Genomic DNA, 23,978 nt, shown 5'->3' with positions numbered 1-23,978 from the left:
TTGTTAATAAGCTTTCAAAACTCTATTTCCACTACTTTCAAATTCCTCATTTCCCTTCAACTTAGTGACTACCTTAACAGCCCCACTCTATTTTTCCCTGCACTTATGTTTTTGCCTCAAGTTTTAACTGATTATGTTCTTTGATTTCCTTACCCTGGTGTAGATTCCTTTTTAACTACAGATCCTAAAAGCGACACTAGCTGCTTTTTGTTCCTTGGATTCCACCCCCACCCCCTCCTTCAGCATAATTATATTCTGTTGTGCCTTTTATAATCATGTCTTTTAGGCTCTCCTAACCTTCTACACTCTCGGCTTTATTTAATAGTGAGCTCCCTCCTCAACTCTGCACACTAAACCATGCTCATTAGGTTTCTTAATCCTCCATAATTTGCTTTCATGAAATCTTATACCTTTGAGTTGCTGTGTTCTATGAGCCCATTTCCTTCATATAGCTATTCCAAGCAGCCCAGAATCAACAAGCACTAAACATAAGCTTATTCACTTTCTCAGCCAACATGACTCCATAGAACAAAAAAAAAAAAAAAAAAAAAAAAAAAATCTTTGTTTTGAATGTTTATGGACCATGAATCTATACCATTTAACTTGGTACTTCATTTTCTCACCCAAACATTGCCTGATAAGGTTAGGACCACAGAATTACAGTACAAGCTGTCCTTAACATCTAGTCATTAACTTATAAATAAGTTAATAAGATAAAGTTAACTTATAAATAAGTTAAATTCTTCTTGGTCAGAAAGGTATTCTACTTTATTGGAACAGAAATAACAATATCCTGATGTTATATTAGCGACTAGTAAATTCCACCTATATTCTTACACCCAGAACTCAGAAGAGAAAAACATCTTTTTTCAGTTATTTTGCAAGAGCTGTGCTTTTCCAAATGTGTTGTTTTTGAAAGACAAGCACGTTCTTGAAATTTGGCGACAGAGCCAACTCTTGGTCTTTTCACCCTCATCCTTCACTTTTTCTTCTATCCTACTCATTACTAGTTCATTACCCTTTGCCAATGGGTATGTACAGAGGGCCAAGAGAACATATATTCTGGATTTTTTAAAAACTTCCCAGAGACTTTGGTTTTTGAAAGTTATGTTAGCAGTGGATTGAAAGAGTTAATGAAATTTCCAAAGGTGCCTAGCTTATTTAAACAAAGTTTACACTTCAATCCTGTGCATGTTAACTTGTGATCCTCCCTATCCAGATGACAGAAAGCAAAGCCAGTAAGTTCTTTTATTTAATTGGTTTGCATCCACACAGTGACCTCCAGGGCTCTGTTTATATAGCCTATCATGCAATATGCTCCACAGTTCTCTGCCTCTTTCAAAAGCATGTTTCTCCTGAGATTTGATATATGGCTTTCATGTTTAATCACTACATTAAACTCAATGCTCTGCTTCCTCCAGCATCAACTAACTTCCCTTCTTGGGAGGTGGGGAGAAGAGTATAGCTTCTTGCTACTTCTGAACATAAAAGGAAGTCTGTTTTACTCTATTAGTAAAATCACCAACTCCACATAATCCTAGGCAAGCCAACATTAGCACATCAACTAGGAGAAGGTATAAAATGGAAACCTTAAAACTCCTTTTAAAAAGAAGTAAGCTGACTGTTCTCAATTGGCAAAGCCAAAAACTTTAGGTGATCGAGTTATAAATCAACAGAAAAGGTTTCTAATCAGTATATTACTCAGTACATAGAGACCACAGCTAAATGGCAGCTGACATTTTAACTCAATTAATTTTGAGAATAGAAAATTTCTGGAGTTCTCAGGTCAGAATTAAGTCAGGGCCTCTGCCTTCTGGTTGAAGGTTTTCTTAACTATACAATTCACCATAAATAGGAATTTCAAAGAGTCTTCAACTGGATGTGGACATGAAAATGCCACAATCCTTTACACAATCATGTGTATGTGACTCAAATTTCTAAAATAGATGAAAACCTCAAAACTTTGACTCCTTTTAATAAATCAAGACCATCTATAATTTCCAGATTGTAAAAATCACATGAAATGTATATATTTTGCTTTAAAATATTTCAAGCAAAAAAAAAAAAAGTTAAAACAAATTCGGCAAAGAATTAACAAAAGTAACATTTAGATGATGACTATATAGGTGCTAATCACACTATACTTTCTACTCTTATACATGGTTGAAATTTTTTCATTATAAAAAATTGTGAACTTAAAAAGCACAGGAGGTTGTTTGAGGATTTGCGTTTGTAAAAAAAAAAACAAAGATGTGATTCTGATCAGAAAAAATTTAAAGCAATTTCTAGGAAAATAATCATTTGGTATACAATCAACAAATGAAACTTTTTACCATGTGCTGACAATGAAAACTTTCCTTCCTTTCTCCTGAATCTCACTCCACAGTATAAAACTTATTTACATAAACTAAAAATGTTGTGCAGTAAGCTCTGCATAAGTTGGGTACTCTCCTTGATATACTTTGTGTGTGGGGGCGGGGGAGGTATGTGGGTGTATGTGTATACACACACACACATATAATTTAACTTTGAAATCCTTTCCATTATGGCTAGTCACTGACCATGGTATTTATTTTTTATGGGTTTTTTTTTTCTTAGTAAGATTGGCATATTCCTTCATTTAAAAATCTTACTTTGTCACAGCTGTATACAACATTAGACAGACATAGTTTACTTTCTGTATTTGATGAACAATAGGGAATCTGAACCCATGAAAGTCACACATTTAATTGTTCCAATATGCTACCTTATTTCATTTTTTTTTTTTTTTTTTTAAGATGGAGTCTCGCTCTTGTCGCCCAGGCTGGAGTGCAGTGGCAAGATCTCAGCTCACCGCAAGCTCTGCGTCCTGGATTCAAGTGATTCTCCTGCCTCAGCCTCCTGAGTTGGGACTACAGGCACGTGCCACCACGTCCAGCTAATTATTTTTGTATTTTTAGTAGAGACGGGGTTTCACTGTGTTAGCCAGGATGGTCTCAATCTCCTGACCTTGCGATCCACCTGCCTCTGCCTCCCAAAGTGCTGGGGAATACAGGCGTGAGCCATTGTGCCCGGCCCTGTGCTACCTTATTTCTAACCAAAATTTTAGAATTTATGTTATAGGATGCCAAAGAATACATTTCTAACTTCCTTTGTCATGATTCTTTCAGTCATAAGCTAAAAGGAGCTTATAAAAAAAAAAATTCCGTTTCTTAATTTGAAAATATCTGAATCCTTTCCACAATATATTTAAGTTTAAAATTAAAAGAATAAATAAACTTTTAATCAGTATTCCCCTATAAGACTTTTCAGAGTACAGAACTTTGTAGTTTTCAAAGACATGCAGATGTTGTCCATGATAGATTTTTTTTTTAAATAAGAACTTGAAAAAAGTAATGCACAAAATCTTTGTTCACAAGAGTGAAAGATGTGTGCCTGTACAGATGTTATAACTATTTTCATGATAAATACTTACTTTCACTACAGGAATTTAGCAGCACACTTTAATTTGGATTTGAAAACTTAACATAAATTGTCTGACTTTGACAATAGCTGCCTAATATTTCAGTTTTGTACACTACTTCCAGGTTCTACCTTCGAAATGAACCTAGTGGACGTATTCATTTTTAAAAGCTATATTCCAGACCCTGTACCCTAAAACCAGTTTCTGACCTGATATTCAGGGAATTACATCAGATCATAATCAAGTGGGTTCTTAATAAATATTTGGTGACTGGCAGGGAAAAAAAGACATGTAATTTTTATGTAAAAATGCACTCTCCATCAACTTCATTCATTTATTTTTAATTATAAAGATTTTAACTGTTAAAAAATGAAAAAGATTTTTTGTCTCATTTTGAGCCATTTGTGAATCAAGGAGTCAAACAGCTGATACAACGCCACCCCACCTTTAGTCTCTATATAGTCAATGTTTTCAACCAAAAATGTTTATCTTATACTATCATTCATACATCTGATTCAGAGGCTGCAGAAGACACAGGATACAAAGATTTCTGGAGTTCTCAAACTGGGTAAATTTGTTAACTCAAATGTACAGACTTTGTAGTTAATGAGTCTCACCAAATTCACAAAACTATACAACAAAAGACAGACAAAGCTTACAAAGAAGAAAAAGTGTGTTATCCCCTTAACACTACTATCAAAAAGAATATATAGCACTTGTTCCTTTGTGAACATAATAAGTAAAAACATTTTTCAAGTTACAATATAGTGAAACTTGAACCAGAGTAAAAATGTTACTTTTAAATTCAACAAGTTATATATTTTTCTGTAAATTATTTTCTCCTGGAATTCAAAAATTAATGTTTATTTTTCTGTTAGTCTACCAAAGGGCATACATAATTCCTTTGTATGAGACATGAGGCAATTTTTGTGTTTTAATTGTAAATGCCATCAGAAACTGTGAAGCACATAAATCTCAGCAAGTGACATAGTCAAACCTGAGAATTATATAGCTACATTCATGCTTAATGAAAAGAAAATGTCTAATGAGGCTGATATGCCACTGCTTGTGAGAATGTAAATTTTGTCTTAATAGATTCAAAACAATGGCTTAAGGTGACCTTCATTTTCTATCACCCATCTAGCAATAAAATTATTTTTAGAGAAAACAAGCAAGTAAGCCATAGACAAATTTCTATTTCTATTAGCTTGAACTCTCTATAGTTTGCTGAATTAAATGCATCTATCTCCCACATTTGGTGACAACTTAAAGAGAATTTTCAAATTACTCAGGATGCTTTGTCCACTGAGAAAATAATAATCTACTTTGAGCAATTAGCATGTATAACCCCTACCTCTGCTTTTAGAATGAAACTCTGCAGATATAGGGCATGTAATGCTTATTGCAGAGCTATGAAGACTCCAAAGTGAACATCTCAAATTATGATTTGAAGCAGTCAATAGCCCTGCTTTGAGGTGGGACTCACGTTTTGAAAAAAGACTGCCCAGTCTGTTTAAAATCAAAATGTTTCTTGATCTGATTAATTGCTCCTCAGAGAATAATGTAAATAAAATATATTCAGAATAGCATTATTAATGTAAACATACCTGAACCGGAGTCAAATTTGGTTTCTGACCTGCAAAGAGAAAGAAAGTTTTTACAATATAAAAACTGTTGTAAAAGAATAGTTATTTCATGGGGAAGGGAGCTGTGGTTGGGAGGGGAGGTCATAGTTACATTTTTCAGTGTATATTTCAAAAATATAAATATATATATGTATTGTAACCATTTTAAATGCATGCATTACCCTAGGCCCTCTAAATATGCAAATATCAATACAGATAGCACAATATGGAAAAGATACTAACGTTTTAAATTTGATTTTGGGTGAAACAGGATAAAATATGTTTTTTTAAAAGGCACCTGATCTTTACAGATTAACTTGTTTCAGTAAGTTAATAAAGCAATACAAAACCAAATTCATAATTATTCTCTTTATTATTCAAGGTTTGAGAAATTATTCAACACCAAGTAACTTTTCACTAAATTCTTTGGACACAGCAAATGAACCTAGTAACCCCATACATTTAATAATAAGCAGAAAAAATTCTGAGCTCTTGTGGGAACATTATGTTTCAGATATTGGTTAATACTGGTTGTAAATTCAGAAGCCTTTGAAGCTCTCAGTTTGGCTGTGGGAAAACTTCTGTTAGGTAATTACTCTCAAGATGCTGCTGATGTGCTGTCAAGCAGAATTAACCCTATGACTAGGCCTATCTACACAAGCTACTATAAAACAGCATTGTCTATATCTAGCTCTCAAACCAATTAGTGGGCATGCTGCCGTCGGATTTATATCACACATCAACAATCAATAGTATATATGTTCACAGCTGCCACAGCAAGATATAAGAACCGACCAGCAGGAGTCCTGTTAAAGGATGTTACATTGACAGAGAAGATTTTTTTTTTTCCTGGAGAAATGTAGTTAACTAAGTGGGAAAGGAGATCTCTTTGAAATTATGCCAGGGTACCAAGCATTTTTGGAAGCGGTGGCTTTCTGTACCTAAATTAGCCTCAAGAAAAGTTATCAAAGAGGAAAAGGGAAGGATAAGCAAGAAGTTTCCTTGGTCACAAACAATGATTTTCTGAAGTCCTCCCAAACAAAGTTGCAGCTGATACTTATAACTGTATGATTGTGTGTGTGTGTATATATATATATATAAAATATATACACATATATGTGTAATATGTAATACACAAATATACATGTACCTGTAAAATTGCATCCATGGTTACCAATCAGCACCGCCGTAATCCTGATGCACATTTTCCCTAAGTCCTGGCCTGACCATAGTCCTCATCTCAACCCTTCTCTTCCATGTCCCTGCCTTCTATTTCAGGTACAAACCCATTTTCATATTTTGCCCTCTCTCCAATTCTGCAAAGCCTTGTCTCATGCCTCCTCTGTGTTTCCACCATCTCTTAGCACAACTCTAACAAACTTGCCACATGTTATCTTGCTGGTTTCCTTGTCTATCTCCCCCACTCAACTACAGCCATGCCTTATATAACCTCTGTAGCCACAACACCTAACTTGGGACTAGAGTTTGGGTTCAAATGTCTGTTAAGATAATTTTTTTGCATCTATGCATGTCCTTTCTCCTTCTTAACTGTATAGAAGCCAGAGGTGTTCTTCCTTCTGCTTAAGCTTCCCTCCTTCTGGGTCCTAAAATGCATCTCTCATCTCCCTTGAAACCATGCTGTATCAATTAGTCCTTTTCTCTGCCTTATCTTCAATATCTGGTTCTCCACAGGTTCCTCTTCCCTTCATCATGTAAGTGCTCCAGAATTGTTTTTAAAGGACCCCTTCAAATCTGTGCCTTGCTTTGTTATCCCTCTTTCGTCTGGCTTTACAATCAAATTGTAATGTAAAAATGATGTATAGACCATATCCTATATCATCTATCTCCCTTTCCTAATCTCCCAACATATTCAATCCTTGAACCAGTGCGATCTGCCTTTGCTAAGGTTTATCAGAAGCTTCCCAATGTTAAATGCACAAGCCGTGTCACCGTCCTTACTTTACTAAACCTCTCTCTTTCATCGGACATACTGCCCACTTCTTTCCAGTGTGTCTGTCACTTCCCTTCCTCCTCCTGTCCTTTAGGTATTAGTGAGCACCAGAGTTCAGCCCTCAGGCCACCTGAAACACTGTTCCCACTCTCTAGGGTACAGATGTGTCTCAAAATCACCACAGGAGTTTGCTCACCTGCAGGCTCCCAGGACTTCTCCTGGTGTTTCTGATTTAGTAGGTGGGGCCTAGAAATTCCCATCTTAACAAACTGTCCAAATGAAAACATTTACTTGACCATATCTTGACCCATATATCCAAATACTAAACAAAATACTACCTGAATGTCACACATCAGAAATGATGGCATTATTCTAGATTTCTTCTGCACCCCCAATATCTAATTAGCCATCAAGACCTGTGGATTCTACATCCTTCCCCTCCTCTCTATCTTCACTTTCACCATCTTTAGGCCTTTCCTTGGCTGAATAACCTCATAATCAGTGTCCTCCTTCCCTTCAGATCCACCAACAGTGAGCAAGAAGCTTTTGCTCTGGCCTTCCTCTGCCTGTGCTCTTTTCCACCAGCCAAGGAGTTCTCTTTTCCACCTGAAGCTCTGGCTACCAGGGTCACCATCGTTCTCTACCCAAATGGCTGTAAGCTGCTTCTCTGACCTACATGGGCCCCTTCTTCAGGTCAGGTAGCACTACTAGCAGGTGTGTACCTCCAGTCCAAAAAGTGGCCAAAAGTTGTCAGCTGAATGAAAGAGCTTGAACCTGAGGGCTGGAGGGACCCCTTGGCCCTAAAAGAATGGAAAAAAGGTGTGTCATAGAAAGCAGGTGCTAGCTGTCTCACTACCCCTTCACATTCCTGCTCAGAGAACTCTTAATGCAAACCCTCCTGTGAGGGTGGGTAGCTGAGAGCACCTGGGGACCAGAGGTTGCCCTTGGACTGGATTGGCATGAACTAGATCACTTTGGAACTCAATGTCTGGCTGTTGGGTATAGAAGGAGCAATGGGTGGGGGCCCAGAGCCTCTGGCAGAAATAAAAGAGCCCCTCCCCACAAAAAGAGCAAGAGAAAGGAGGTATTTATCTACAGATTCCATGGCCACTGGAAGACAAAGCTGAGTGAGCCTTTCCCTCCTCTCCTCCAGCTTGGCCCAGTTACCACTGCCCTGGCATTTCCTAGAGTAAATTCATAGTCTTTTGGTGGAAGACAAAATTAATTTTAAATTTGCACTACTCTCAGTTATTTGGTATCATTTTTCATTATAAGATATATGTGTCAAGGTAGGTTGGTGTATCCTTTTCTAACAGTTTTTTGCCTTGAGTTTTAAATATTTAGCTATACTATATGTATCTATGCTACCATTTGTCCTCTTGCCCAGGCCTTGCAAATGTTAAGTCTGGGCCTAGTAATAAGTCATCGTGTAAAAACATAGGCATTACTATGGGTTGTGGACAAAAAAGTTTGAAAGCCACTGACCTGGGGACATTAAGTCCCCACTCCTCTGCATGGCATATAAAGAGTCCTCCATGATCCAGCTCTCCGTTCCATCTCTAACTCACACTTTGTATGCATCACTCCCATCAGATGAAACTATTGCCATATTATTTCTTAATCAAGGCTCACGTGAATCATGTTGGCATTCCCGTCTGCCCCCATCGCCTCACAGGCTCCTTGCTTCCCCCTCAGTTACCCCACAGTGGGGGCCTGGCACAGCACTCCCCACATGGTGTGGCACTGACACTAAGCTGAGTGAGGTGCACACTGGGTCTCGTGCATCTTCATGCTCCCAACACTGAATGCGGTGCCTGACACTTAAGAGTTATTAAAAATGTGTAGTATAAATTAACACAAGAACAAATGAATCTATATATTAATAGAAGGCCGAAAACAAGATAAATGATTAAAATGTCTATAAAATACCTAATTCTGAGATACAAAAAAAAATCATGTCAGAACACTTTTATTCCTCATATTGTCTTATCTTCTCTAGGGATAGCTGGTCAATACATAAAATATACACGTAAAGTGCAGAGAAAACATCTTCACAAACCAATTAGTGGCCTTGGGTATCAATTAAAAAAAATCTTCGGAATTCTCAGACACAATACTGAACATTCAAAAGAATACAGCTACTCTTTTTTATAATTAAAACATGATAATAGAAGTTAAAACTGTCAGTATGGGGACAGGGAAAATTGGTCCTTTGTTGTTCTAAGTTAATTCAGATTCCTATTAGATTTTACATACAGACTTAAACACAGAGAGATACAAAGTACTCCTCTATCATCCTATGAACTATGATCATCTCAACTTTTAAATCCCCTTTGAGAAAGGAAGTGAAATATGGATAAGGACGAATATATGGCAAGTGTAAAAAAAGAATACATATCTAATACAGATTGTACAAGAAAAGAAAACAAGGATGGTCATTCATTCCAAACATATTTTTACATGTTTATTTTTAGTAGTATACTATGCTAGATGGTAGGGATACAAAATTGCATAAAATAGGGTATAATATGCATAAATATAATTGTGTCTCCACAGACACCCATTTTACCCAGAATTATATACTCACTTCTAAGTTCAAAACTATTCAACCACTTCTCTTGGCAACTGCCAAAAGATGGTGATTACAGCACAGAATGTTACTGCCTTCCAATATTCATCCTCCCCTTTTTAATTTTAGAAAATCTCTGAGTTTTAAGTGGGCACACAGACAATATTTCCACATTATTTCCCAACTGTCTTGTTGCTAGTTGTACCCATATGACTAAGTTCTTGCCAAAAGGATGCAAGCAAAAGTGAGGTGATAACATCTGAGTTATTCCCTTATAGAGAAGGAATGTACCCTTCCTGTCTTTCTGTTCCTTGCCACTGGCTGGAATGTTAATGTAATTCCAGGAGCTGAAGTAGCCATTCTTAGATCATGAGGGGAAAACTGATATTAGAATAGTAAAGCAATAAGATAGAAGGCCCCTATAGAACTGCCATATGAATCTCCAACTGTTATTTTGGTTTTGTGTGTGTGTGCGTTTGTTTGTTTTTAAGACAGAATCTCACTCTGTTGCCCAGGAGCATGCTACCAGCTCAATGCAACCTCCGCCTCCTGGGTTCAAGCAATTCTCCTGCCTCAGCCTCCCAAGTAGCTGGGATTACAGACATGTGCCACCACACCCAGCTAATTTTTCTGTTTTTAGTAGAGATGGGGTTTCATCATGTTGGCCAGGCTGGTCTTGAACTCCTGACCTCAAGTGATCCGCCTGCCTCAGCCTCCCAAAGTGCTGGGATTACAGGTGTGAGGCACCACACCTGGCCCCAAGCTGTTTTTTTTTTTTTTTTTTTAAGCCACTATTATTTTGGAGTCTTGTCAGAACAGTTGAGCCTGTATCCTTTCTACCATAGCAATACTGCCACATTTTACAAGATTTAAATAAAAACTTCCAAATTTTTAAACCTGAAAATGAACTTTTCATGAATTGTAAGCCAGAAAGGGTAGACATTAGGAGAATTCAAGTATCATGTATACCACTTAAATAATTAAATTACGTAATACATGCACTCTTTTGATAATAGAGTTGCAAATTTTCAAAAGAGGTCACTTTTATTCATTGGTTAGAGCTGCATACTCCTGGAAAAATTTATAAAACTACCATTTTATCCTTACAGAGAATAGCCCAGTGTCCACAAAAGTTCTATGTATATTGAAGCCAAAAGATATTTTATTTTATTTTATTGTCTCTCTTGGGAAATCCACAAAATCTCAGAGAACGTTGCTTTTCACTTAATGTTCAACTGTATCAAAAATTTTAAAATGGGAATCATATATAAGTATCAAGTACAGAAATTAGCATCACAGAAGGTGTCAGAGAAGTGAGGGTGTTGTTCTTAATGTTTTTAACTGATATCAACTAAAGATTCTAGCTGCAGGCAACTGTTAGCGTGAAGGAGCATGGGTGACAGCCTGATTTTTTCCTATAAGCGCATTATATATGGCAACTTCACAGCAAGGATTTTGTAAAACAATCCAAGTCAAATAATCTGTCCTGTTGTCCCCTCAACACAAGGAAATTTTTCAAAAATTCCAGTATTTCAGCATCCTACTTGTAGACCTGCAAGGTCTACCAATGTCTTCTACCCCCAGAAGTAATTCAAAGGCCTTCACCAACCAGCGACTGGTGAGAACAGCAGTGAATATTTATGTGCCCTTTTAATTTACATAAACACAATATGCTTCCTCTGCGTGGAATGCTTCCTCCTCCCTCCCCCACTCTACTATACCTTAACCCCTTTGCCTACCTAACTTCTGAAACTTTCTCTACATCTTAGTCTAATTATCAATTATTTGAAGAAGAGTGGGCAGGCTCGATTAAATCCCTTTCATTTCATAGCACCAGTGATTCCTTTGCACTCAACAGAGTTGTAATTGTACATTTGTGCATAATTATTTGATCATACTAAAGGAGTTCAGTAATAGTGGCGACACTATTAATTGCCTACCTAACAGCCTGTCTTAATAACAGAATTCCCATTTTGAAGAGTGCTAAAAAATGTGCACTCCCCAGGGATGAATCATGATGGACTAACCCAATCATGGCAACCCTATTTGTTGTCAGTGACTGGTACAAGGAGAAGCACTTAATCCAGTCCTGAGCAGTGAGAGGAAAGGTAAAGTCTGCTGGTGATGTTTCTCAAAAAGGTTTTTTCAGCATGAAAAGGAGAAAGATGATTTAGGGAGAAGGCCCTTTTTCTATTCTTTTCCTCTTTCCTGCCTTTGAAAATACCACATAAGGATATGCCACTTAGAACTGATATAGCAATCTTGCAGCCCTGAGAGAGACATCAAGATAATCACAGAAATCCCAGCTCACAACTCTGATATCATTTCTATTCCAAACCTGCCTTTCTCTAGAGTCCTCACTGAGTTAGATAGTAGGGTCTGGCATTGCCAGTCCACTTTTACTTGGGTATTTCTATCCTTTTAACCCAACATACTAACTGACATTGTTATAGCAGCTGTAGGTTATGAGTTACCTCCTTACTGTGTTTAAAATTTAGGCCTCTATGTTACATCTCCATAATAATGATTTAAATAAAATGTGCCCATTCACTGTATGGTTAATTTTTTAAAAAACTGAAAAAAAAAATAGAATTTTAAAACTCAGAAATTTAGAAATCAGGATAATCATGAGTAAAAGAGCAGCAAGAATTCAGTCAAGCCACTTTGAAAACATGATACAATTACAACTATTATGACAAATCATGTGGTTTAACAAATACAGTATTATACATCTTTTAACTTTCATGTGAAAATGAGATTTATGGTTGCTTGGTTAAGATACATCACTAAATTAAATCATGCCAAAGTCTTAAGATTTGCCAATATCAAGAAGGAATAAATCATGTTCCAAGAAGAAGTCTAAATTCATTACAAAATATTAATATCTGGGAGAACAAATTGAGACATAAAAACGACTCAAAGAAACTAAAAGAGCAAAAGGTATATAAAAATACACTTAGAAGCTGTGGGCCACATTCATTTTTCCACAAATTTGACTTTTAAGGAAGCAGGCTCCATGTAGGCATCGGAGGTACACACGGTAAGCAAACAGGTCTATTTCTTGTCCATATTCACGTAACAATTGTGGGAAAAGAGCCAACAGAGACAAACAGAACAAGTCAAGTCCCAGCTCTCCCACTTTCCACCCTATGCAACTTTAGAGAAGTCAATGACGATTTTAAGTCTTACCATCTATAAAACAGGTAATACATTCACCTTTAAGAATGTTTGTGTGGATTGAATGAGATGATCCCATAAAGTACCCAGGTGGTCCTGACACATACTAGAAGCTGAGTAAAAGGAAGTTTTCATCGAAACAATGATACTAAGTGAAGTTTACCTATGGCCACAAGCACAATTAGTAATATCATACTCGTGGTACAAATACCAGTAAAGCTAAGTTTTTTTTTTTTTTAAAGCACTACATTATAAAAGAAAGAATTATTACTTTGGTTAAGATCTTATGTGAGGTGAAATTTTAATATGGATGCCAAAATGATGTAGAAAAACAATAAGAGAATAGTTATAAAAATAACTGAAGAAATTGGAAATGTTTAAGAGGGAAGGCTAATGGGAAATAATATAAATGACCTGATTATGCAATATGGAAAGGCAATCTTATTTGTTCTTAAAACACAAATAAAACATTCTCCCACTAAAACAGTGGCACAATGCACTTGAGAGCATAGTGCAGCGAGAATCAGAAGACCTGGATTCTAGGTCAGAAACCTGGACAAATCATTTAACTTGTGAACTCCATTCTTCTCATTAGTGAAATGAGGTTACTGAAGTGAGTCAATGTTGCCCCACACAAGCTATCCCATTAAAAAGGTAAATTACCTACTTTTTTTTCCCCCTGCATTCCCAGGAATGAAGAAAGGGGAAAACAGAGAGAAGTGAACAGAGGAAAAAGTAAGCATGAAGGGACAAAAAGGTGCATCTGTAGAACTCAAACCTGCAGACAGAGGATGCTGACAAAATAAATAATTTGTAAGGCCATTTTTGGCTCCCAGCTTCTACAATTCTTCCCTAGGCCTTGTTGATATTCACCTTCTCTGAATTCCTGTCTATGTGATTTATGTTTCCTCTAAAATAATGTAACTGTTTCTTGTGTATATTTATATCTCCACAGAGAATGTGGCTTTTTAAAGTCAAGGCCCTTTATCTATTGAGAATAAATTCAAAATGCTAAGAAAATAACATTAAAGAGAACAGAGTACACCTTCATGTTATTGGATGAATTATGTTCCCCCAAAATTCATATATTGGGGGTTGATATTTTAACCCCTAGTATCTCAGAATGTGACTGTATTTGGAAAAAACATTTTAAAAGAGTTAATCAAGTTAAAATGTCATCCAGGGGGAACCTAATCCAATGTGACTGGTGACCTTATAAAAAGAGGAAATTAAGACAGACACACAAGGAGGCAAGGCCAGGGGAAGACACAGGGAGAAGATAACCATCTAGAAGCCAATGGGAGAGAACTCAGAAGACATCAGACCTGGTGACATCTTGATCTTGGACTTCTCCCCTCCAAAACTGTGAGACAATAAAATTTTGTCAAGTCTCCCAGTCTGTGATACTTTGTTATGGCAGTCCTAGCAAACTCATGCATTTCACTTCTACAGTGAGCCACTTAGCAACCCCAAACCTCCAATAAAAGCCAAAAACCTAGAAGTTAGCCAAATCAAACAAAACATAAACAGTTCTTCCATACTTTAACTCATTTTACAAAATGTGTTTTACTTCCCTACTCTTCGTCACTATTTTCAAACATATTCTGCCAAAGTGCTTAACCTGCATTTTGGCCATTGGGCAGCTGCTTCTGCAAATTACTGGAGACCACCAGTAGCATGCCAGAAGATTCTAATCAATGGGATCTTTGTCTGTTCATATCACTTTGTGACAATTTCCAATGCATTTATTTGTTTGTGTGTTTCTTGGTCTTGTCTTTCAAGATTGGTGTTGTGTACACACTTGCCATGTGTTCTCTGGGGGATGAAGCAGATTAGGAGTTAGTAAAATTTACCAGTTTCATACATAATATTTATTCTCTTATATTCCCCAGAAGTTTTCATTTCTGCCTTAGGTTGTAATCAGGAATAGAACAATAGAAGTTATGGCTAGCGGGTTAGTTCTAGACACAATTACTGACAGATTCTAAAAGTTTAGAGCTATAAAAATCTCAGACAAGAGCAATACCGAGTTGACTAGCACTTTGGACACTTCGATAGCCTCCGAGGACATAAATGTGGATGAGATGATAAAGGAGGAGCATACTTTTCACTTTACAGAACTCTGTAGAATTATTTAGAAGGCAAAGAGAGTCCTATGTAGCTCATTAGGGCCTAAACGCAACATTGTTATATAACTCAATTTATTACATATAATGATAGCCATAAGTCATAAAATTAATCATTACATTATTCTTTTTAGTAAGGAAGGTAATACTATTTAGACAATACTACATTAAAAATCATTAGTTAATAATTTGGGGGTTAAAATTAGGAAGAGGGGAGGGGTAAGAAGAAAGAAAAAGGCAGGGTGATGGGAGGCCAATGCATCCAGGAAGGAGAGAATGAGAGACAGAATGGTAAGAGATAAAGTTATAGAAGTAGGTAAGGGTAGACCACAACTTTAAATGCCATTGTAAGGAGTTGCGATTTTGAAAGACATAAGGATAACCCATCACAGGTCGCAATATAATGTATACTTAAATCTTCACCCTGCTATGTGAAGAATGAACTATAGTGGGACAAAAGCCAAAGCAGAGAGGCCACCTAGCATCCAGATTTTGGTTTCCAACACTACTCTCTAATAAAGAAAACCAGGACTCCTTGAAGAAATGGCTGATTCTAGGACTATGGCAGGAAATATACAAGATAAGCCTGGATCATCAAGAAGTGCCAAAAAGTAAGAAGCACTCAAAAACACAATTAAAAAAATACACCCCACATTGATGGGAATATATCAAAGGGACACAGGAGCCAACTGAAAGAGCTCTCAATGGCCAAACCTGGAACAATATGAACAACAAAAATAAATAAAGTAGTATTGATTATAACTCAAAAGTATAAAATTAATATCCATGAGTCTATACTGATATAAATAATTATTGATTAAATAAAGAAAAGACTTGAGCCCAGGAGTTCAAGACCAGCCTGGGCAACACAATGAGACTCCCTTCTCTACATGGGCATGGTGGTACACACTTGTAGTTCCAGGTACTTGGGGGGTTAAGGTGGGAGGATCACTGCAGCCCATGAGTTTGAGGTTGCAGTGAGCTATGATCACGCCATTGCACTCTAGTCTGAGTGACAGAGTAATATCCTGCCCCTAAAAAACAAAAATAATAATAAATGAAAATAAAAGAGAAAAAATAGACAACTCTCACTTGCAGAAGAATTCCAAATAATTTATGTAGAGATACTCTGCCCTCAAGGATGGGGAACATAAATCCCTACTCTTTTTTAAGTGTAAGCTATGTGTAGTGACTTTCTTCCTAAGAATACAGTAGGAAAAGGAGGAGAAAAAAGTATGTTTACAGTGGAGAAACCTAACAAACACTACCTCAGCCACGTGGTCAAGGTCAATATCAAAAGTGATGACATGTTGTTCACATATACCTTTAATATGAAGTGATGAAAATGGTACTTAACCTCTGTGATCTTCCTCCAAAAACCTCATAACCCCAGTTGAGTTATGAGAAAAATACCAGACAAATTCCGGCAGAGGAGCATCCTGCAAATACCTGATCATGACTCCTCAAACCTGCCAAGGTCATCAAAAATAAGAAAAGTCTGAGAAACTGTCACAGTCAAGAGAAGACTAAGGAGACAGAAGGACTAAATGTGTGGTATCCTGGATAGAATCCTGAAAAAGGACATAAGGTAAAAACCAAGAAAGTCTGAAAAAATGGGCTTTAATTAATAATTAAGTACCAATATTCATTTATAACAAATATACCACACTAATATAAGATGTTAATAGGAGAAACTGTGTGAGAGAATATATGCGAACTCTCTGAACTATCTCAATTTTTCTGTAAATAGAAAACTGTTCTAAAAAATGAAGTCTATTTTTAAAAAGCCAAAGAAGATAGGCTCATAATACTTCAGGTCAAAGAGGGTAAAGATGATGGTGGCTTAGACTAGAGCAGTAGCAATGGATATGAAGAGGAGTCAGACTCAGAATATATTTTGAAGGTACATGAAGCAAAATGCATTGGTAAACTAGATATGGGAGGTGAGGGAAAGAATAATTAAAGATGACTGAGAGGCTCTTCGCTCCAGTAACTCGGTGGATAATGAGTAGTATCTTCATTTAGTATATGGGGAAGAAATGAAGGAGGAGTAAGTTTTGTTCCTTTGGAGTCATTTGCCACCTCAATTTGTTCCTTATTCCTGGTGTATTCTCGTGAGCTACTAGGATCAATAAGAAAACTTCAAGCTGCATGGTCCCACACAGGATATTAGATTCATATAATTTTCTTGTTTTTTAAAAAATCATAAGGATACTAAAAGCCTACTTTATAATAGAATAGTATATAATTGCCTTGAAAAGAGATAGTATAAAATGTTTCTTGACCTAACTTGGGGACAGAAAATCAGTACTAAACCACTTGTTCCCTGGGCCCAAATCAATAATTCAAGAACATGTATGATTATCTGAATTACATTAACCTTTTGAAAAGCACAATTGAAGAATTTGGAAATCTATGCTTTTAAGTTCTCCAGATAATCCTGAGAACCACTAACCTGGATGTTCTTTTAAAGCTAAGAAAATCTCACCTATTTAAAATAGAGCATTCTATCTTTCTAATTACTCCAAAGTAACTTTTTGCCTAATGAGGAAGTGAAATATGTCCCCTCACCAAAATCCCACAAATCACCACTAAAGAACTTACTCATGTAACCAAATACCACCAGCTCCCCAGTAAACTATGGAAATTTTTTTTTTTTTTAAAGTCCCCTCACGTCGTATAAACTTTCACATTGAAAAGTTTTTAAACAGCACTGTTATAAAGTTGTCTTTGTGAGAAGCAATGAACTAAGCACCAAACAAGTGAAAATCCATCAGAAAAAGACCCAGGCCCAGGGCAAAAAATAATACATTTGCTACTTTCTTGGTGAACTTATTAAAACTATTATTTTATTTTACAGCTATTGTCTCTGCACACACGAATCAAATTATAAAACCTTAGATTCCATTGATTACTCAGTCAGGGCCAACAGACCACCTAAAATGATTCATCACTAAAAAGATAAATTTCCTGTGGTCAGTAAAATTATACTATAGTAAGCCCCCAAGCAAAACTAATAAGAAAGACAAATATTCAATATCAAGAACCCTTCCTTCAAATCTGGAAACCATGAAAAGAAGTTCACTGGAAGGTCTAAACATTCATTAAGTCATAGTCAGTCAAGAGCATTTATGGAGTGCTCACTATGTGCAAAGCACTCTATTTAAAGGAAGAGGTCTTGCTTAAAGTATCCATAATTCAGCCCATAAAGCCCTTTATAGTGTAAGATCAACAGTCTGAACCTCAATCAAGAGCAAATGGATAGCTCGTTCATACTGAAAGATGCAGGTGTATTTGGTCAGTCAGTGCTGCTGGATTTTCTTAAGTTCAATGGGTCTTTGCAGTCTGTGTAAATTCAGACTTCTGGGTGGTCTTTCAGAGCAATCTCAAAGAGGGCATACCACAGAGGTACTGGAGTTAATTTATGCTTATGCAGACTATGAGTCATGCGACTGCCATTAACACTATATACTTAAGTGAGTACATAGAAGTAAAATGTGCAAATCTCCAGCAGCATAAAGTAAGCTTCCTTAGAACAAAAAAAAATTGCAACTAGAATGACCACTGAAAAACAAATCAAGACATGAATGAACAAAAGTGTAGGTTGTTTCAAGTGCAATGCAACATAATGAAGATGAAATATAAACAGCAGAAGGAATCATGGTCAGCCAACTTATGATTATGAAATACAGTACTGATAAACCAAATGGAGTTAGTTATCTGGTTTGACCTTAATGGAGTCTCCTTTGTCTACTTACTGGTGGTGATAAGAAGCAGCAACATGTTCGAATAGAGAAAATAACAGCATCACTAATGAGAACAGCCATGTATTGAACTCCTACTCTAGGCAAGCATACTTGACACTAATACACAAGCAAAGAAACTAGCTAATCCAAAAAACGGGACACTAAAAACTAATCTCATAGATGGACAATTATTAATCAAAAAAATCTAACACAATTATTCATCTAAAAAATTTCCTATCCCCCAGAAGGAGAAAAAGTAATCTCCTTTTCTAAAGTTTATTCTACCTGTTCTTTAATCTCTTTCCCTCATTTCTAGCACCTTAAATTCATCTCTCTGTACACCTTTCTTCAATTTATTCAAAAAATTAAAATTTTTCCTTGAATCCACTTTCCCTTCTATTATAAGGAGTTAGTTTTACCACTCCTACTCTAACTATAGTAGCATAACTATAATGACTACATTTTCCGGGATAATTCCAATTTTAAATATTTTAATACGTTGTCTCCATTTCAGCTTGTGGTTTGAAAACATGAGATTGCATCCTAACATCTTCAAAATCTTACTTTCACTACTACTTCTACTAAAATTGCCTTTTCTAAATTTTCTAATATTGCCAACTCAAATGACTAGTTCTTATTCTTGTGAGTCTCTGCAGCATTTCACTGCCTTATTCAACCCTTCCATGAAACTTACACTCTAACTTTGGCCTTTGTAGTAAACTTAAATATCTTTATCTACTTTAGCATTTCCTACGTGTGTTATCAGGAACATTAGCTTCACAACATTTCCTCAATTAAAAAAATGTTCTGTGGTGAAAAAATTTTGAAAGTGCTACATATATTTTACTCCTGGAGCTCTACAATGAACATTAGTGTGTTGTAGGCTCCATGAGTTTTATGATAAAGCAACTATTTGACTTATTTTAATTCGGTGTTTCCTAATGAGCCATCTTTTATTTCCCTAGTCCATGGCACTCATTTTTGTCACAGAACACAATATTAACATGTCCTGGAACTAGCATTATGTAGATGTAATGGTCTGATGAAACAAATATTCAATGGAACACACTTTGGGGAAGACTCATATACCTGAAATTTTACGTTCAAATCTCAAATATATCAGGCTTCCAAAACTGAATTCATCATCTTCCTTTCCAAACTAGGTTTTAAACATCAAATTAATCTTTAGGAATAGCTTTTCACCAATCTCACATTCAGACAGTTGATAAATCTTTTCAGCTCTCCATGCCTGTTGTTTGTACTGTTTGTTGCATGACCTCTGACATCACCGTAAGGCAGGGCTTCCTTAACCTTCACCTGGACTCATGGGAACCAAGCATAAGAACTATGGGAGAGTTTAAAAAGAAAATTCTGGAATCCACCATAATCTTTTACATCAGAACTTTGAGGAGAGGCTTGGAAGGTATGGTTCTAATGGACAATGAGGTTTGCAGACTACTGAAGTAGACCCTGACAGCTCTAGACTTTTCCCCTTGAGCTAAGCCTTTTCAGTTCTCTTCCATTGTCATTTCAAAGTGACATGGTTTTGAGTCTCCTTAGCATCAATTGCTCTTCTCTGAATGTAGCTTTTTGCCCAATGGAGAAGTAAAAAACGTCCCTTCACACTGTATAAACTTCCACACTGAAAAGTTTTTAAGCATTACTGTTACAAAGCTGTCTTGGTGGGAAGCACTGAACTAAGCACCAACAGGTGAAAATCTAGAAAAAGACCCCGTTCTGGGCAAAAAAAATAATACACATACCACTTTACTTCTATAAATCTTTTAAAGCGAGGGTCTCATATTGAACCACACAGTGCTCTGGATATAGGCTGGCCACTTGGTAAGCTATTAAAACTATCAATTATCCATTGTCTCCTGAGTTTCTCTAGATCTCTTTCTACTCTAAATAAGCAAAATCGCTCTCTTCCCCATCCCATCCCTGCAGCAAATTATTACTAGTTATCATCAACACCAATCGGCAATAACCAGAACTAACCCAGAATATGACCAATAACAGAATATGATGCAGTAAACAAACAAACCTTCCCAGAATTTTAAAGGAGTACTCACCTAATAGATCTCCAGTCTCTATTCCAATAAGCAGCATGTCTCCTTTTCACTGATGAACCTTTGTTCTGAAAACTGCTATGTATACCAATCCTTACACTGTTTAATATCAATGCTTCACATGTACAGTGTTTTTTCCACTTACAAAACATTTCAACATTATTTACTTAATCCTCTCAAAAGTTCTTGTGACAAGGGTATTATCCTCATGTTACAAACGAGGAAATTAAGGCTCATAGAGGTTAAGTAGCTTATTCAAAGTCACACACAGTAAAGTGGGGAAAGTTGTGACTTTAACCTCACATGTATTGCACCTAATCATAGCTTTTTCCACTTTAAAATCCAAGTATAGTCATTGGCCATCATCAGAAAATTAGCGCCAATTAACACCAGAGTGTGATAGCTACCAGATGGTGAATTACTCAGCAAAAAGAAGAATCAGCCAGAATACAGGGAAGCATTATAACATAATAGTGAGCTGGGGAAGGGTGCCTTAGGGGCTAGACAGACATGAATCTGTGTCCTAACTTCATCTCTTACTACCCGTGTTACCTTGAGCATATTACATACCTTTTGTGAGCTTTGATTTTCTATTTAAGTCACAAAAAAATAAAGGAGACAATTTTCTTTAAAGTGCTTAGCAAAATGCATGGTAAGTTATCAACCAACGGTGGCTTTAAAATATTCCCAATGTTAAAATATTCAAACATGATAAACAGTTAATAAAATCAATCCGTTTGGAAATAAATGCAGATCTAACTTTGGTGTCCCGCCCTTCATCGATTGCCTCTAGGCTTCAGGGAATAGGACAGTGTAAGTGCTACAGGAAGATGGAAGATAGTCATGAGGAGGGAGAAAATTTGAAACCAGAAGATTTGAGCAGTTTAAGCTTCCGGTGGCTACCTTTCATTAGGATGTCATCACCATTACCAGTCACTTAGGGATAAAAAAGAAAAGCAGCAGCAACAACCTAGAAGAGACGGCAGTGGGCAAAGTATCTACCACGAATGTGAGTAGATGGGCAACATGGATTTTGGCCTTTAAAAATAAATGTAGAATTACATTCTAATTCATTCCTTGAAATTATTATTGGGAAAAGATAAATTTTGTCATAGAGAGATGATGTGTTTAAAGTCAGTTTTTGAAATAAATTGTTCAGTGTTTGTAACACATTGAACAAAGGTAATATTAAAATATTAGTGTCTTTCTGATACCCTATAAATACTTGCTAATTTTAAAAAAACTTAAAAGTACAGATTTTGAAAATCACCTATAATTGCACAATCCAGAGACAACTACTGTTAACATTTGGTACAAAACCTTTTAAACTATTTCATATGCATATATTTATAGGTATGCATATTTTATAAATATGGGATCATATGTTAATACTCTTTTAGACTTATAAATGTATTTTAAATCTCTTTCCAGATAATTAAATTTTCTTTTGCACTATTATTTGAAATGTCAGATATATTTTCACCATATGGCTTATTTACATAGACCCCTATTTTGGACATTGAAATTATTTTTTGCTGTCATAAGAAGAATGATTAAGAACATTCTTGTAGCTATATCTTTATGCATAAAAATGATTCTTGGAATAAGTTCCCAGAAGTGTAATTGCTAGACCTATGGCATGCAGAATTCTAAGACTTTTAAATAATTTATTACACTGCTATCCAGAAAGGTACTACCAATTCACACTCTACCCTGCAGTAGAAAGTGTTAATTTCCTATGCTCTGATCAATACTTAATTTGACAATATTGGAAATCTTCACTAATTTGGTAGGTGAAAAATTATTCATCCTTTTACCTCATTTTTTATTATTAATAGGTGAAAGATTTTTCCTAAGTTTGTGAATCATATGTATTTCTCATTCTGAAAAGTATCTGTTTATATCTTCTGCCCATTTTTCTGATGTTTGTCTTTCTCAGTTGATTTTGATATGAATCTTTTGTCCATCAAATGGGTTGGGTGGCATATGTATTTCCCAGTTTGCTTTTTGGTCACTGCTGGGTTTTTTTGTCTGTTTGTTTGTTTGTTCGTTTACAATATACTCTCTGGTGTTTATGAGCTCTAGAAATGTAAAATATTTAGTAGTCCAATCCAATGTCTTTTACCTTTTTATTTCTGCTTTGGGAATCTTGTTTAGAAAGGCCTATATCACCCCAATGTTATACAAGTTCCCACTTACATTTTCCCCTAGGACTTGTTTTGTCATAGTGTTGAGTGGTGAGAGACAACAGAAAAAAACACTTTGGTTTTTCTTCTATACCCTTACAAATGGCTTCTTAGATTTGATGAAACACAGTATTAATTTATACTAAGAGGTTTTTTAATTAAAGAATACATTTTGAATGTGTATAAAAATCTCTTATGAGTACATATTAAAATGATTATAGTTTTCCTAAGATGTCCCAGTATTGAATCATTTGTACATCCCTGAAATAAACCTTACCTTGTCATGACATGTTACTTACTCAACATATTGCTATATTCCTTTTACTAACATTTTATTTAAGATTCTTACATCTATTTTCATTTTTATTTTTAATTTTTGTGGATCTATACCAGGTATATACTTATGGGTTACCTAAGATATTTTGATACCAGCATACAATGCATAATTACCACATCAGGGTCATTACTGCAAGCATTTATCCTTTGTTTCAAGCAACCCAATTATACTCTTTTAGTTTTTTTTTTAATGTACAATTATTTTTTGCTACAGTCTCCCTGCTGTGCTAGTAAATACTAGGTCTCATTCAGTTTTTCAATTTTTTGTTCTTTATAACTATTTTTTGTACCGTTTAACCATCCTCCCTTTCCCCCAACTGTTCCAGCCTCTGGTAACCATCCTTCTACTCTCTCTCTCCATGAGTTCAACAGTTTTAATTTTTAGCACCCACAGATAAGTGAGAACATGTGAGGTTTGTCTTTCTGTGTCTGGCTTATTTTACTTCACATAATGAACTCCAGTTCCATCCATGTTGTTGCAGATAACTGAATCTCATCTTTATGGCTGAATACTATTCCATTGTGTATATGTATCACATTTTCTTTATCTGTTCATCTGTGATGGACACTTAGGTTGCTTCCAAATCTTGGCTGTTGTGAACAGTGCTGCAATAAAATGTGAGTGCATTTTATTTTCATAAATCAGATTGGTCTGTAGTTTTTCTTTGATTGAATACCTTTTTTATCAGACCTTGGTTTTAGGGGTACTTTAAATTTGTCAATAAGTTGATAAGAGTTATTCTGTTTTCTT

The 23,978-nt window shown here is 35.9% G+C and overlaps 1 protein-coding gene across 7 annotated transcripts in view; it reads right to left on the bottom strand.

Annotated features, from left to right (window-relative positions):
- Positions 1-23,978, bottom strand: part of MSRB3 (methionine sulfoxide reductase B3) — a 193,874-nt gene that overhangs the window by 104,541 nt on the left and 65,355 nt on the right. For all 7 annotated transcript variants that reach the window (XM_073020917.1, XM_073020918.1, XM_073020916.1 and 4 more), the window contains one exon: positions 5,050-5,078. In XM_073020917.1, the coding sequence (XP_072877018.1) occupies positions 5,050-5,078 (29 nt within the window). The remainder of the gene's footprint in view (positions 1-5,049; positions 5,079-23,978) is intronic.

The sequence above is a fragment of the Chlorocebus sabaeus genome, chromosome 11 (genome assembly GCF_047675955.1).
Source record: "Chlorocebus sabaeus isolate Y175 chromosome 11, mChlSab1.0.hap1, whole genome shotgun sequence".
Classification (NCBI taxonomy): Eukaryota; Metazoa; Chordata; class Mammalia; order Primates; family Cercopithecidae; genus Chlorocebus; species Chlorocebus sabaeus.
The sequence above is the reverse complement of the archived record's forward strand: the minus strand, read 5'-3'. Positions and strand labels throughout refer to the sequence as shown.